The following is a 13,681-nucleotide window of genomic DNA, read 5'->3' on the forward strand; positions in this document are numbered from 1 at the left end:
GCCTGGGGAGGCTCGGGAAAGGGCTGTGCCATTGGCAGTGACGTTCATGATAGAGCAGCTGGCCCTGCTGTCGTGGACAGCGCAGGACAGTGGGCACGTGGCCAGGCAGCCGGGGCTCGTCCGAGCCAGACGGGGAGGGCCGTGGGGCGGGGAGGTTGCACGGCTGATGCGCATGATTGGGGTCAGCCTGGAGGTTGAGTCCGTGCACCGAGTAGAGCAGGTACTGAGGGCCATTCCAGGCGGAGGGGCAGTGTGAGCAGTGGCCTGGAGGCCTGGGAAGCCGGTGCGTTTGGTGGCGAGATCGTCACTGGTGGCTGGAGAGAAAGGGCCGTTCTCCAGCAGTGGTCACAAGCTGGAGGGGTGGGCGGGGGCAGATGTCGTCCGTTGTTCAAGAGGAGTGGGTAGGGTGGTCAGGAAGGATATTTAGGCTGAGAAGCAGGCAGGTTTAGGGCTGAGAGGATGCGTCACGGGCAGGTTGCGGAGGTGGGAAGATGGGAGGAGGAGGCAGAGGTTGGGGAGCCTGCTGAGGGTGGGGGCCCGGGAGGGGCCTTGCAGGTGGTCCCTGTCACCGCAGATTCCCCCACACACTCAGCCGCTTAACACTCACACACCTACTTCCAGTTGACCTGGAAGAGTTGTGTAAAAGCCCCAGAAGTCTTCCCCGAGCCTGGCTCCCTCAGCATCCAGGCTTCTGTCTAGCAAAGCATTGGCTGTGCCCCACAGCCTGGACCGTGAACTCCCTCAGGGCAGGACCCTGCAGTGACCCCTGGACTGAATTGGGGTGGACCCGAGGCTCCTCTGTCCACTCCCTGGTCCTGGTGGTCGCCTCTCTGGGAGTGGGAGGCCGGGGGAGGAACCTGGGCCTCGAGCGGCTGGCAGGAGGCACACGGTGGTCAGGAGGCTGTGCCCCCTCGGAGCTCCAGTCTAGGGCAGGTGAGGGGGGCCAGGAGGGTCACCCTGGCAGGTTGCGGCGAGGGGGGGGTGTAAGCTCAGGGGCATCCTGTCCAGGTTCCCGTGTCCTCGGGTCACGGCCCTGGAGGGGGAGCGCTCCAGGTTGTTCCTCTTCCTCGTCTGTGGTGTGGCCCCCACTCACCCCTGCACCTGGTTCCTCTGTGTGGACGGCGGCTCGTGCCGCGCTTCTCTTCTGACCGTGCTGGCCGCGGGGTCGTGACAGGAGTCCTGAAACACCCTGCTTGTCCGTCCCCTTTTTCCCCTCCCTCTGCGTCTGGGATTCCCACGCCAGGCCCCCCAACCCGGGCGCACAGGCCTCCAGGCCCTGCGCCCTCACAGCGGGGAGGGCGGGCGGTGGCTTCGCTGCCCCGGAGCTTTGCGAGCCACTGGCCCTGCTTCACCTGGGTGAGCAGGCGGCGCTCCTCCCCTCCTCTGCCCTGCCCTGCCCTCCACCTGCACGACTGCCAGAAGCTCGAGTGGTCTGTTCCTGGTCTTCAGGGAGTCAGGCAGCCCAGGGGAGGAGCTGCACCCCCATAGCTGTTCGCGACTCCTTCAGCCCTCCTCACAGGGTCCCCGGGGTGGAAGTATAGTGCCTGCAACAGCCAGGAAACAGGAGGTGGAGGCGGCGACAGGCTTGGGAGGGAGGGCAGACATTCACTGTGAAGACCGAACACGGGTGCGTCTTGTCTTAGAGGGCAGAGGACGGGCGAAGACGGGAGGGATGAGAGGAGCAGCCTCCAGGGTGGCGGTGCAAGGGGGCCTAGTGGGCCAGCAATCAGGCCTCTCCTGCCGAGATAGCGCCGTGAGGGCCGGTAGGACTGGCTCTCCTGGCCTTCGCTTCGGGGCCGTGAGGATGAGCTTTCCTCCGGCTTGTTTGGGTACAAGAGGCAGGGCGGCTGCCAGTTGCCTCCTCCTGCTGCCCACGGGGCGAGAGGACAGCCTCTGGCTGGGGAACAGGGCCCTCAGCCGAAGGAGTCTCACCCGGGCCTTGGCTTTCAGTGGGCCAGGTGAACTACCCGAAAGTAGCAGACAGCTCGTCCTTCGACGAGGACAGCAGCGATGCCTTATCCCCCGAGCAGCCTGCCAGCCACGAGTCCCAGGGCTCGGTGCCGTCGCCCCTGGAAGCCCGAGTCAGCGAGCCGCCGCCCAGTGCCACCTCTGTGTCCCCCACTCAGGTGAGCTTCCTCTTCCACTCCCCATGGGCCCAGACCTGCTGGAGCAGCCCCTGCGAGGTCTCTCCTTGGGACCAGGTGGGGCAGGGAAGCCGGGAGGTGCTGCCCCGCTAGCTCGGGTGGAGGGTGTCGGCAGCGGGCCTTTGGAGTTACATTTGGAGGCCTCCCTGCCGCCCTGTGTCCCCTCGTGCAGAACAGCTGCCTTTCCTGAGTGTGTGCAGGTCTGTGACACATTCTCCACATTCTGCTCCCCCTTTTCTAGTCCCCCCTCCCACCGCCACCCTGGAGGCTGCTCTTCTCAGCTTTCCTTCCTCTGCCCTCAACAGCGACCGTCAGAGTGGGTGACGGCCGCCCAACCTCCGGGCGGACCAGGCAGGGTTGCAGCACCAGCTGGAGCCTGGAGGTGGTGCAGCTTCTGGGGTGTCCTCACATCCCCATCTCTCTCCCAGGTCGTGTCTCAGCTCCCCGTGGGCCCAGAGTCCGGAGAAACGCTCTTCCTGGCAGAGCAGCCTCCTCTGCCTCCCAGCCTCACCAACGGAACCACGGTCCCTGCCGCCAAGCCCCTCCCCACCCTCATCAAGGTACAGACAGACCCCCAGCCCACTGCCCCGCGCCCCTGATGCCTCGCTGACTCCAGTGTGGGGACAGTGTTGGCAGTGGGGGTGCTCACCCTCTCCTCCTGGCCAGGGACCAGCAGAGGTCACCACGGGGCTACAGGTGGCCTGCCCACTTCCTCCGTGGACAGGGGCTGCAGTCACGGCCCCAGTGTACTGAGCGCAGGGCAGGCTGTCACTCCTGCCCGCCCCGTGCACGGCCTCGTGAGACCTTAAGGGGATCGAGTAGCGAGATGGTGGCCCACGGTCACTGGCCAGCTGTGCTGGGAGTTCGTCTTCATTCTCTTTCTCCGAGTCCTGACGTGAAATACCTGAGGGGCCCCAGTTAGCCTCAGCCCACGAGACACCCACGGGCACTGTGCTGGGCTTGGTGCTGGACCCTGAGGTTGAGTTCAGCAGCACCATGAGCCAGCGTCTGGGCCTCCCCACCCAGCTGAGCCTCCTGCCTCAGCCTCTGGGGCCTTGGCCCTGCCTGCCCCCTCCAGCCTGTGCTTCGCGCCTGCTGGGCAGGGGCCCTTCCTTCCAGCCCCACTTGCTTCTGCGCTTGACTGATTTCTGAAGTCCCTCCGCGTAGGCCCTGGCCTGGAGTCTCAGGCCACCCACGTTCTTCTCCCGATGCTCACAGCCTTGGCTGAGCCCTCTCTGTGTCTCCAGGTGCTCCTAGTCCCTTTGGGCTGGCGCCCCACCCTGGTCCTGCTCCTCCCGGCCTGCAGAGCTCGCGTGCCCCGTGGCTCCCAGCCGCTCCCTGGGCAGCCAGCCGCACCTTCCTTGTCTCCGTGGTCCGTTCCCGACTGGCCCAGACATCTGAGGTTTTCCCCCAGATTTCCTCCCCTAGACATACCCCTTGTCACAGGTCTCGTGCCTGCCTCTGCCCACCTCCCCTCTGTGAGAACCGTGTGTGTGTCTTTATCTAACTTCCTCTTTTCTGGAAGCACCTCGGCTTCTGGCTCCACAGCCCCGCTGTGAACGCTCCTGCAGAGGAGCCCCAGCTACCTTTGACCGCTTGGGTCGCTCTCCTCTCTGGGTGGCTTCCCTGGACTCCCTGTCTGCCTCCCTTTCAGTGAGGTGCTCCTGGGCCATTCTCGGCCTCTTTCTTGCACCCTCGGCCTGGCTGGGCCCTCTCCGCGGGCCCCGTCCATCCTCTCGGGTGAGCTCTGGCCCCAGCGGCCCCTCGCTTTCTCCCCTCTCCACACCCAGGCCACCCAACCCTCTTCCCCACCACCATGGAGGGGCTGCCGTCAGAGCGCAGAACCCTGAACCGTGTAGCTGCTCGGCTGCCGCAGCTCTGCTGCCCCTTCTTCCCCTAGTTGGTCACCTCTTTCCTCATCCTGTCAGTCCCCACAGCCCCCTAACCAGACCCCCACTGACCCCGCACGGAGTCTCCGCCCTTCCCTCTGCTGGTCTCTGCGCAGATGCTGCGAGGCCTTCTCGGTCCTGCCCGGCCCGTTCCCTGCTCACGCACCCCACTCGGCTCCACCCGCCCTCACCCCAGAGGACCCTCGAGGCCCAGCAGGAGGCCGCCCTGTGTGCCAGCTGTGGGTGCATGAACAGGAGCTTTTGGAGTCTTGGGCTTGGATCTCGGCTCCTTCGTGGGCGAGATCACAGCCACTGTGTGACCTCAAGCCACTGACTGCGCTGAGCCGCTTCCTCATCTTCCAGTAGACACGCCGGCTCCTGGCAAGGCAGGGTTCTCGCCAGTCTCTTTCACCCCATGTCCTGTTCCCGCTGGAAGCTCTGTGAGGAGCAGGGCATGTCACAGCACCGCGCCCCCATCAGCTCTCGCCCCCTCCCGGGCACACTCCGGGGCACCAAGGAGGCCGCTTCTTTGGGAGGGGTGTTATCTGGCAGGGCAGGGTGGATGCACAGCCCTCACGGGAGCCGCCCAGGCCCCTAATGGTGCCCTTTGTCTCACGCCCCCAGCAAAGCCAACCCAAGTCTGCCAGTGAGAAGTCACAGCGCAGCAAGAAGGCCAAGGAGCTGAAGCCAAAGGTGAAGAAGCTCAAGTACCACCAGTATATCCCCCCGGACCAAAAGCAGGACAAGGGGGCTCCTCCCATGGACTCCTCCTACGCCAAGATCCTGCAGCAGCAGCAGCTCTTCCTGCAGCTGCAGATCCTCAACCAGCAGCAGCAGCAGCAGCAGCAGCAGCACTACAACTACCAGACCATCCTGCCCGCACCGCCCAAGTAGGTGCCGCCCTGCCACCCACGGGCCCCGCCTGCCCACAGGCCCTGCCCAAGTAGGTGTCGCCCCGCCCACTCATAGGCCCCGCCCACGTAGGTGCCATCTTGCCGCTCACGGGCCCTGCCCACTCACAGGCCATGCCCAAGTAGGTGTCGCCCCACCCACTCATAGGCCCCGCCCACGTAGGTGCCATCTTGCCGCTCACGGGCCCTGCCCACTCACAGGCCCCGCCCAAGTAGGTGTCGCCCCACCCACTCATAGGCCCCGCCCACGTAGGTGCCATCTTGCCGCTCACGGGCCCTGCCCACTCACGGGCCATGCCCATGGCCCCCCCCCCCACCGCCCATAGGCTCCGCCCAAGTAGGTGCTACCCGCCCACTCAAGGCCCCACCCAAATAGGTGCCACCCTACCCGCCCACAGGCCTGGTGACCGGTGATGTGTGGGTGACCCTGGACTGGCAGGGACCCTTTGGTCCCTGTCCCGTCAGAGTGGTCTGGGAGCAGGGCCCTTCCTTGTGCCCCTCTCCAGCAGGCCCAGCAGAGGCCAAGGGCGACGCCTGGCGTGGGCTCATTCCTGTGCTTTCTTCCTCTCAGGCCGGCAGGGGAGGCTCTGGGCAGCGCTGGGGGCGCCCCGACGCGCAGCCTTTCCGCTACTGGCAGCAGCTCTGGCTCGGGCGCCCCTGGACCCAGTGGGCTGGTCCGACAGAACAGCACCTCGCTGGCAGGCAAGCCGGGGGCCCTGCCCGCCAACCTGGATGACATGAAGGTAGGTGGTTATGCCCTGGTGGCCTTGGCTGCTGCCAGCCTGGCCTCTCGTGGGGCCGTCAGGTGCTTGGCGTCATGCAGGGAAGGTGGCCGGCTGGGGACTACAGCCATGGAAGGCAGAGCAGGGCTCCGGACTCTGGTCTCCTGCAGTGGAGGCACCTGGAGCCTTCCTGGAGGCTCGCCTGGCTCTGCTCATCATGGTCGTTGTCATTAAAGATGCCAGCTGGTGTTCATCCCGGGCGTGGGCTCACCGAGCACTTGTGTGCCTCTGATTTCCCAGCCTCCCATGCAGTGTGAGGAACGGGGGTGTCACCCTGGATTCAGGGTGAGCAGGCCGAGGCCTGGGGGAGGGGGTGGACAGGCTTGCCCGAGGTCACAGGCCCAGGTGGTGGTCGAGCCAGGGCTCAGGTCAGGGCTCCTCTGCAGCACTGCCCTTTCCTCATGGCTCCTGACATCTCGCTGAACCTGCTCTGTGAGTGCTGCATCCACCTAGGAGAGAGCGGCCGCACTTGGGGCACTGACCCCACTGTGTCCTGGGCCTTGGGGGCGGGAGATGCCCAGGCCTGGCCCGCGCTCTCTGCCTTGGTCAGAAGGGGGATGGATCACATTCTCCCTTGAAAGTTTGTGCCCTGGACTAGCCTGCTCCCTCCTAGTCATGACCCGGGTCCCAGCAAGACACAGCCCTTGGGCGGGGACCTGAACATGGGCCTCGGTGTCCTCAAGACCCGGCCCTCACTCCTAGCTCTGCCCACCATGACATCACCAGTATGACCCCCAGGGAGTCATTTCACTGTCCTGAGCTCAACTTTCTCATCTGTAAGATGCAGTGAGTTCACTCAAGTGTTGGTTGAGTACAGGCTGGGGCTGGAGACAACTGAGGACATGTCCTGCCCAGCCGAGGGGCGAGGACAGGGAGGAGGGGCAGCAGAAGCAGGCCTCTTTCTCCAGGGTGTGGGAGGGCTGGGGCTTGGTGTGTCTGAAGTGGCCAGTGGGGCCCAGACAGACGAGGCCCAGTGGTTGGAAGCTGGTCTTGCTCCCCGCCCCCCGGCAGCCCTGACTCCCGTGCCCTTGCAGGTGGCAGAGCTGAAGCAGGAGCTGAAGTTGCGGTCACTGCCCGTCTCGGGCACCAAGACAGACCTGATTGAACGCCTGCGTGCCTACCAGGAGCAGGTCACCCCTGCCAGCCCCGGAGCGCCCAAGGCCCCCGCCACCTCCCTCCTGCCCAAGGCGGGCGAGGTGGTGGTCGCGTTCCCCACCGCCCGGCTCAGCACGGGGCCCGCCCTGGTGGCAGCGGGCCTGGCCCCGGCCGAGGTGGTGGTGGCCACGGTGACCAGCAACGGTGTGGTGAAGTTCGGCAGCACGGGCTCCACGCCGCCTGTGTCTCCCACCCCCTCAGAGCGGTCGCTGCTCAGCACAGGCGACGAGAACTCCACACCGGGGGACAGCTTTGGCGAGATGGTGACGTCCCCAGTGACCCAGCTCACGCTGCAGGCCTCGCCGCTGCAGGTCCTTGTGAAGGAGGAGGGCCCCCGCCCCGGGGCCTGCTGCCGGAGCCCGGGGGCGCGGGCCGAGCTGGAGGGCCGGGATAAGGACCAGATGCTGCAGGAAAAGGACAAGCAGATAGAGGAGCTGACGCGCATGCTCCGGCAGAAGCAACAGCTGGTGGAGTGGCTCAGGCTGCAGCTGGAGCAGGAGAAGCGGGCCCAGCAGCCTACCCCGACCCCGGCCCCCGCCCCGCTCGCCCTGGGCCCCGCGGTGAAACAGGAGAGCAACCTGGCTAGCTGCCAGCTCAGCCGGCGGCCCCCGGGCCCCGAGCTCCCCTTCAGCCCCAGCCTCGCGGCCCCTGCCGCCCCCCACGCAGACGCCCGCGCCCTGGTGTCCCCAGCTGTGGTGGTGAAGCAGGAGGCTGTGGGGTCCGAGCCTGAGCCGGCCCCGGCCCTGGTCACTCTGGGCCCCACAGTGAAGCAGGAGAACAGCTTCACCAGCTGCCAGCTGAGCCGGCAGCCCCTAGGCCCCGAGCTCCCCTTCAGCCCCAGCCTCGCGGCCCCCGCCGCCCCCCACGCAGAGGCGTGTGCCCTTGCGCCCCCGGTCGTGGTGGTGAAGCAGGAAGCCGTGCCGCCCGAGCCTGAAGCAGCCCCGGCCCCGCAGCTGCTGCTGGGCCCACAGGGCCCCAGCCTCGTCAAGGGGGTCACACCGCCCCCACTCCTCACTGACTCCGCAGGGACCCATCTTGTCCTCACCGTGACCAAGAACACAGACAGCCCTGGCCTGGCCAGCGGGAGCCCCCAGCAGGTACCTGGGGCAGGGGGGTGCAGAATCCGCAGGAGGGCAAGAGGGCGTTCAGTGGCAGTGGCCGGTTCACAGGTGCTCCCAGGGGAGCAGGTTGTGCTCATGTCCTTGGATCGTCCCCTTCAGCCCTCCCAAATGAGGGCTGCCCACTCGAGGTCACCCACGCAGGGCTGAGACTGCGTGGAAGTTGGGGAGGTTGGGGCCCCTGTGTGAGACCCCCAGCCTTGCAGGTGGAGCTGTGAGGGCCTGCCCCCGGCTGCGGCCCTTAGTGTCAGAGCTTGTTTGTGGCCCCACCAGGCGGGCCACTCCTACCCCTGCTGCAGGGTGGCGTGCACCCGGAAGGGGGGGCGGGGCCTGACGGGAGCCCCGCCCCTCCTCCCCTCAGCGAGGCCAGTCGTCCCCCAGCAAGGTGACGCTGGCCTCTGGCTCCCTGCTGCCGCCGCCCTCACAGCCCAGACCGTCCACTCAGCCTGGTCCAAAGGTAAGCCTGCTTTAGGCTTTGTGTGGCCTTGCCCGGCAGGGCTTGGGGGGTGGGGCCGGTGACAGGTCCTGGGGACTCGAAAAGGGACCTGGGCCCTGAGCAGAAGCTCTGGGGAGGGGAGGGGCGGTCAGCTTGGCGCCCCTGCCTGTGCCCTGGGACCCCAGGGAGCCACTCGTCCTCGCAGGGTCAGAGGTCAGGGCCACCCCCATCCTGTATGGCTTCTTCCCCAGGGGTGTCCACGAAACTCCCCGAGAGCGCGTGCATCCGCACCGACCGCTGGCCTGGGCGGAGGTGGACGCTCCCCGCCTTGCCTGCCTGGCATGGGCCCCGGGCTGCCGCCCTCAGCCGGCCATGGTTCTCTGTCCTTTTCAGCCCCTGTCCCAGCCTGAGTCTCCAGCTCCCGGCCCCCCAGGCCACATGGACCTGGAGCCCCCACCCCAGCCCCTGTTTGGGACCCCTGCTTCTCAGCCGAAGAAGGAGCCGCCTGGCTACGAGGAAGCCGTGAGCCAGCAGCCCAGGCGGCAGGTAAAGAGGGTGGCCGGGGGCCCGCGGAGTGGGTGGTTACAGTCCCCCGGGTCTTGTGGGAGTGGGGCTGGCTGGCTGGAGCCAGCCTTCTGGGTCCAAGAGGCCTTGGAGAGGGGGTGTCGGGCCAGGAGAGAGGCTGCAGGAGCCTGGGCGCAGCCCGCTGGGGCCTGACTGCTGGCTTAGGGCCGGGAGGGTCTGTGCTCTGAGTCCGGCTGGGGCTCCCTGTTGTAGGTCCTCATCTTTTTCTGGTCTTTGGCCCACAGGAAAATGGCTCCTCGAGCCAGCAGATGGATGACCTGTTTGACATTCTGATTCAGAGTGGAGGTAAAGTTGAGGCCCCACGCTGCCTCTCCCCACCCTCCTGCCTGCCTCGTGTCTCTAGCCTGGGCTTGGCTGATTGGGTTTGGTTTGGTTCTTGACACAGTGCCTGGGGGGCTTGGTGAGTACTTAGGAGGCAGCAGCGTGTGAGACGCGTCCCAGAAGCTGGGCAGGGCCCCCCTGGGGGTGCATCTTCAGCACACGTTTGTTGTATCCTGAGCCGCTGCACCGCGTGCCCGGCGCTGTGCCCGCAGCCCAGGGTGAGGCAGTGAGAGAGATGCCCACCTCAGCGGGGCTTGCAGCCTATTGTGGGGAAGTGATGGAGGAATAAAACAAACTGTCCTTCGGAGCGTCAAAAAAAGCAGGGGAGGCAAGGGTCCCAGGTGCGAGGGGTGGTCGGGGTCAGGGTTGCTGGGCAGGTGCTGTTCATCGCTGCAGGGCAGACTGGAGCAGGTGTGGGTGGTCCAGACACCTGGGGGCGCCAGGCTGAGACACGGGGACCCTGGGTGATGCTGGGAGCCATAGCACAGCTTCGCGTGAAGGGTGGCTCCTCTGGAAGGGCAGACTGGGAGGCTGGTGATCCAGGAGAGCGGGGTGTGAGGGGGGGCCACAGGAGGGCTGAGTCCAGGAGTGTCCGCAGAGCGCCAGTTCAGTTTCCTGTGGCTTAGTTAGGTGTGTGGCCAGGAGACACGGCACCCAGGGGCGCGGTGTTAGCAGCAGCGTGAGTGCCCGGGAGCGTGGGCGCCTCAGTCCCTAGACTGAATGGAGGGGCCACAGGGCCAGGCCAGGGGAGGTCTGGGCTGAAGGCAGGAGTCAGGGGGTTGCTGGTGTCCCGACAGCATTCAGAGCGGTGAGGCTGGGTGTGCAGAGAGGAGGAAGTGGCGGGGGGGGGGTGGTGGTTCAAGCTGCTGAGGCTGACCAGGGGGCAGAAGGGGAGCTGCACCCTCATGAGGATCAAGGTCCAGGGCCGCTGAGTGCTGCTCAGGAAAGCTGAGGACCGAGACCTGGCCCCGGGCCGTGGTGGCGGCCGCCAGTGACCTCAGCCTGGACAGTGGGTTGGTGGCCAGAGCCTGCCTGAAGCCGGTTGGAGAGGCTGGGCTGTGGGAGACAGCGGGTCTAGACTGCTCTCTGCAGGGGGTCCCCCGCAAAGGGGTGGGTATGGAAAGGAGGCGTGTTTGCCTGCTGGTGGGACGAGCTGGTGGTCTGGAGGTGAAGGAGACCCCAGGGGCGTGTCTGCGTGGGCAGAGAAAGAGGCAGCTTCTCTCCTGAGGGATTTAATTGTGTCAGTAGGAAGAGCAACAGCTTATCAGCTTGGACAGTTTAAAGTGGTGGATTTTACCTCAATTACAAAAAAATCGAGGTCACTGGTTTTGATCTCGGGGAGACTCCCTGGATTGCAGGGTCTGCAGTAGGGGCCTGGGGTGCGTTTCTAATAAAGGCGGGTGGCGCTGAGGTTCCAGGAGAGGGGCTGTGGGAAGCCGAGAAGAGACAGCAGAGGAGGAAGCTGGGGCTGTTTGCCCCCAGAGGGCCACAGGGCCGTGGAGGAGGGCGTCAGCAGCAGGGGCGCGCAGGCAAGCTGAGGGAGAGGGAGGCGGGGAGTGGGGCTGGGCGTCTGGCGCTCAGCTGGGACAGGACCTAGAGGGCCAAGGAGCAAGCCTGGTTTCTGCATTAATTTTTTTTTTATTGAGATAAAACATATGTAACATGGTTTTCCATCATAATCATCTTTGAAAGGTGCAAACTCAGCAGCATGAAGTTCATTTTCATCGTTGTGCAGCCATCACTGCTCTGTTTCTAGGACTCTTGCATCATCCCGTGCTAACAGTCACCTTCACACACTAACTCCCTGTTTCCCACCCTTTTCTGCTTCCTGTCTCTGAATTGACTGTTCTAAACCTGTGTGTGAGTGCAGTCATACACTATTTCTCCTTTTGTTTCTGGCTGGCTTCACTTAGCATAATATCCTCAAGGTTCTTCCCTGTCACAGCTTTTACCAGAATTTCTTTTGTGCTGAATAGTGTTCCATGGTGTCAGTACCAATGTGTTTATCCCTTCATCCACTGGACATGTGGGTCGTTTCCTATCCCTTCATCCACTTTTGGCTATTTCTGCCTTTTGGCTGTTGTGTACAACGCTGTCACGAGTGCTGGTATCTGAGTCCGTGTTTCCGTTCTTTGGGGTGCGCACCTAGAGGTGGGGCTGCCGGATCAGTCATTCTGTGCTTTTCACGTTTGAGGGACTGTAGGACTGCTTTCCACACAGCTGCACTATTTTCATTCACACCAGCCACTCACAAGGGTTCCCGCTGGTCCACATCCTTGCCAACACTCACTTTCAAATTTTTGTCTTTCCCTGATGATTACTAGTGTTGAGCATCTTGGCTTCCCTGGTGGCTCAGCGGTTAAAGCGCCTGCCTGGAATGTGGGAGACCGGGGTTCAATCCCTGGGAAAATTCCCTGGAGAAGGAATTGGCAGCCCACTCCAGTATTCTTGCCTGGAGAATCCCATGGAGGGAGGAGCCTGGTGGGCTACAGTCCATGGGGTCACAAAGAGTCGGACACGACTGAGTGACTTCACTTTTCACTTTTTCATGTGCTTACAGCCGCCTGTTATATGCTGGAGAAATGTCTTGATTTCTTGGTCCATTTTCCAGTTGGGTTTTGTTGCGTTCTAGGAGTTATTCTGGATATCAATCACCTACCCAGATACACGGTTTGCAGATTTTTCTCCCATTCCAGGGCTTGTCTTTTCACTTAACTTTTTTGAAGTATAGTTGCTGTATGGTCTTTTCATTCTCAATAGTGATCTTTGATGTACAAAGTTTTAAGTTTTTATGTAGGCCAGTTTATTTTTTCTTTGCCTATGCCTTTGGTGTTACAACCAAGAAATCACTACTGACTTCAGTGTCACAAAGATGTTCCCTTTTCTTCTTTTATAGTTTTGGCTCCTAAATCTAGATCTTTGCCCCATTTTGAATTAATATTTGTACGTGCTATAAGGGGAAGCTCCAATTGCAGGTCACACTCAGGCTGGCTTCTGACGCCCCTTTGCTTTCTCGATTGGCAGAGATCTCAGCGGATTTCAAGGAGCCAGGGAAAGAGAAGGCGCCCCCGACAGCAGCCTGCGGCTCGCCCCTGGCCGCCCAGCCCTCGCCCGCGGCCGAGCTCCCTCAGGCCGCCCCGCCGCCTTCGGGCTCGCCGGCCCTGCCTGGGCGCCTGGAGGACTTCCTGGAGAGCAGCACAGGGCTGCCGCTGCTGACTGGCGGGCACGAGGGGCCGGAGCCCCTCTCCCTCATTGACGACCTCCACAGCCAGATGCTGAGCAGCTCCGCCATCCTGGACCACCCCCCATCCCCCATGGACACCTCGGAATTGCACTTTGCGCCTGAGCCCAGTGGTGTGGGCCTGGACTTGGCCGACGGGCACCTGGACAGCATGGACTGGCTGGAGCTGTCCTCGGGCGGGCCGGTGCTCAGCCTGGCCCCGCTCAGCACCACGGCCCCCAGCCTCTTCTCCACGGACTTCCTCGACGGCCACGACTTGCAGCTGCACTGGGACTCCTGCTTGTAGTTCCTGGGGGTGGGAGGGCTAGAGGCCCCGAGAACTCTGGGGCGCCCGGCACTTTCCAGCCCCATCCCGCCCCTCCGTGAGGCCGGAAGTCCTGACAATCACAGGCCCTGCCCGCTCCAGGGAGGCGGTGCTGGGACCCACCCCGGGCTCCGGGAGGCCTGCACGGGCCGGGCTCCTATTTGACGACCTTCTGTGAGGTCCGGGTGCACTTGCTGGCTGCGGTCTGCTCAGGAGGCGAGGCCCGGGGCTGAGGCAGAGCCAGGGCCCGCGTGTCCTCTTCCCCCCCAGGGGGCACGAGCTAGGCCTCTACCTCACCATCCTCGCGGCGCCAACACCAGGGTCCCAGGCTTCCCGGGAGGGGCTCCCTGCATCTTAGTGTCTTGGTGTAGTGCAGCCACGTGTGGTTGGTGGCAGTTTCTGTACAGGTGTACATACCTCTGTTATATATCGCCATACGTATACACATATCTCGGCGGGGGCGGCCGCATCCACCCCCGCCTGGAGACCACCGCTCCCAGGGCCGGGCGGGGCTCACCGCGGTCCCGCCCATCACTTGTGTTTGACGTGTAGCCACCTCGCCACAGCCTGAGCCCCACCCTCCTGCTTCCTGCTCCTTATCAGTGCCACGAGGGCGGGGTGCTTCCTGCCCACATTCCGTCTGCTGCCTCACTGCAGCCACCACGGCCCTGGCGGGGGAGCCCCTCAGGCTCTGGCCACCGCCTCCTGCCCCTCACGGTCATCCACGGGACGAGGGGTGGCGTCACCAAAACCGGAGGTGGGACAGCTGTGTGAACTTTTTAAAATAAAAACACC

At 64.0% G+C, this 13,681-nt stretch overlaps 1 protein-coding gene across 4 annotated transcripts in view; it reads left to right on the forward strand.

Moving 5' to 3' along the window:
- The window catches only part of MRTFA (myocardin related transcription factor A), a 175,967-nt gene extending 162,288 nt beyond the window's left edge, over window positions 1-13,679 (forward strand). For 3 of the 4 annotated variants that reach the window (XM_070371530.1, XM_070371529.1, XM_070371527.1), the window contains 9 exons: window positions 1,951-2,126; window positions 2,573-2,704; window positions 4,658-4,923; window positions 5,516-5,687; window positions 6,761-7,978; window positions 8,361-8,456; window positions 8,829-8,981; window positions 9,245-9,305; window positions 12,366-13,679. In XM_070371530.1, the coding sequence (XP_070227631.1) occupies window positions 1,951-2,126; window positions 2,573-2,704; window positions 4,658-4,923; window positions 5,516-5,687; window positions 6,761-7,978; window positions 8,361-8,456; window positions 8,829-8,981; window positions 9,245-9,305; window positions 12,366-12,868 (2,777 nt within the window). In that variant the 3' untranslated portion in view covers window positions 12,869-13,679. The remainder of the gene's footprint in view (window positions 1-1,950; window positions 2,127-2,572; window positions 2,705-4,657; window positions 4,924-5,515; window positions 5,688-6,760; window positions 7,979-8,360; window positions 8,457-8,828; window positions 8,982-9,244; window positions 9,306-12,365) is intronic. The other variant, XM_070371528.1, reaches the window with a different exon arrangement.
- Window positions 13,680-13,681: the final 2 nt, after the last annotated feature.

This window comes from Bos mutus, chromosome 5 (genome assembly GCF_027580195.1).
Source record: "Bos mutus isolate GX-2022 chromosome 5, NWIPB_WYAK_1.1, whole genome shotgun sequence".
Lineage (NCBI taxonomy): Eukaryota > Metazoa > Chordata > Mammalia > Artiodactyla > Bovidae > Bos > Bos mutus.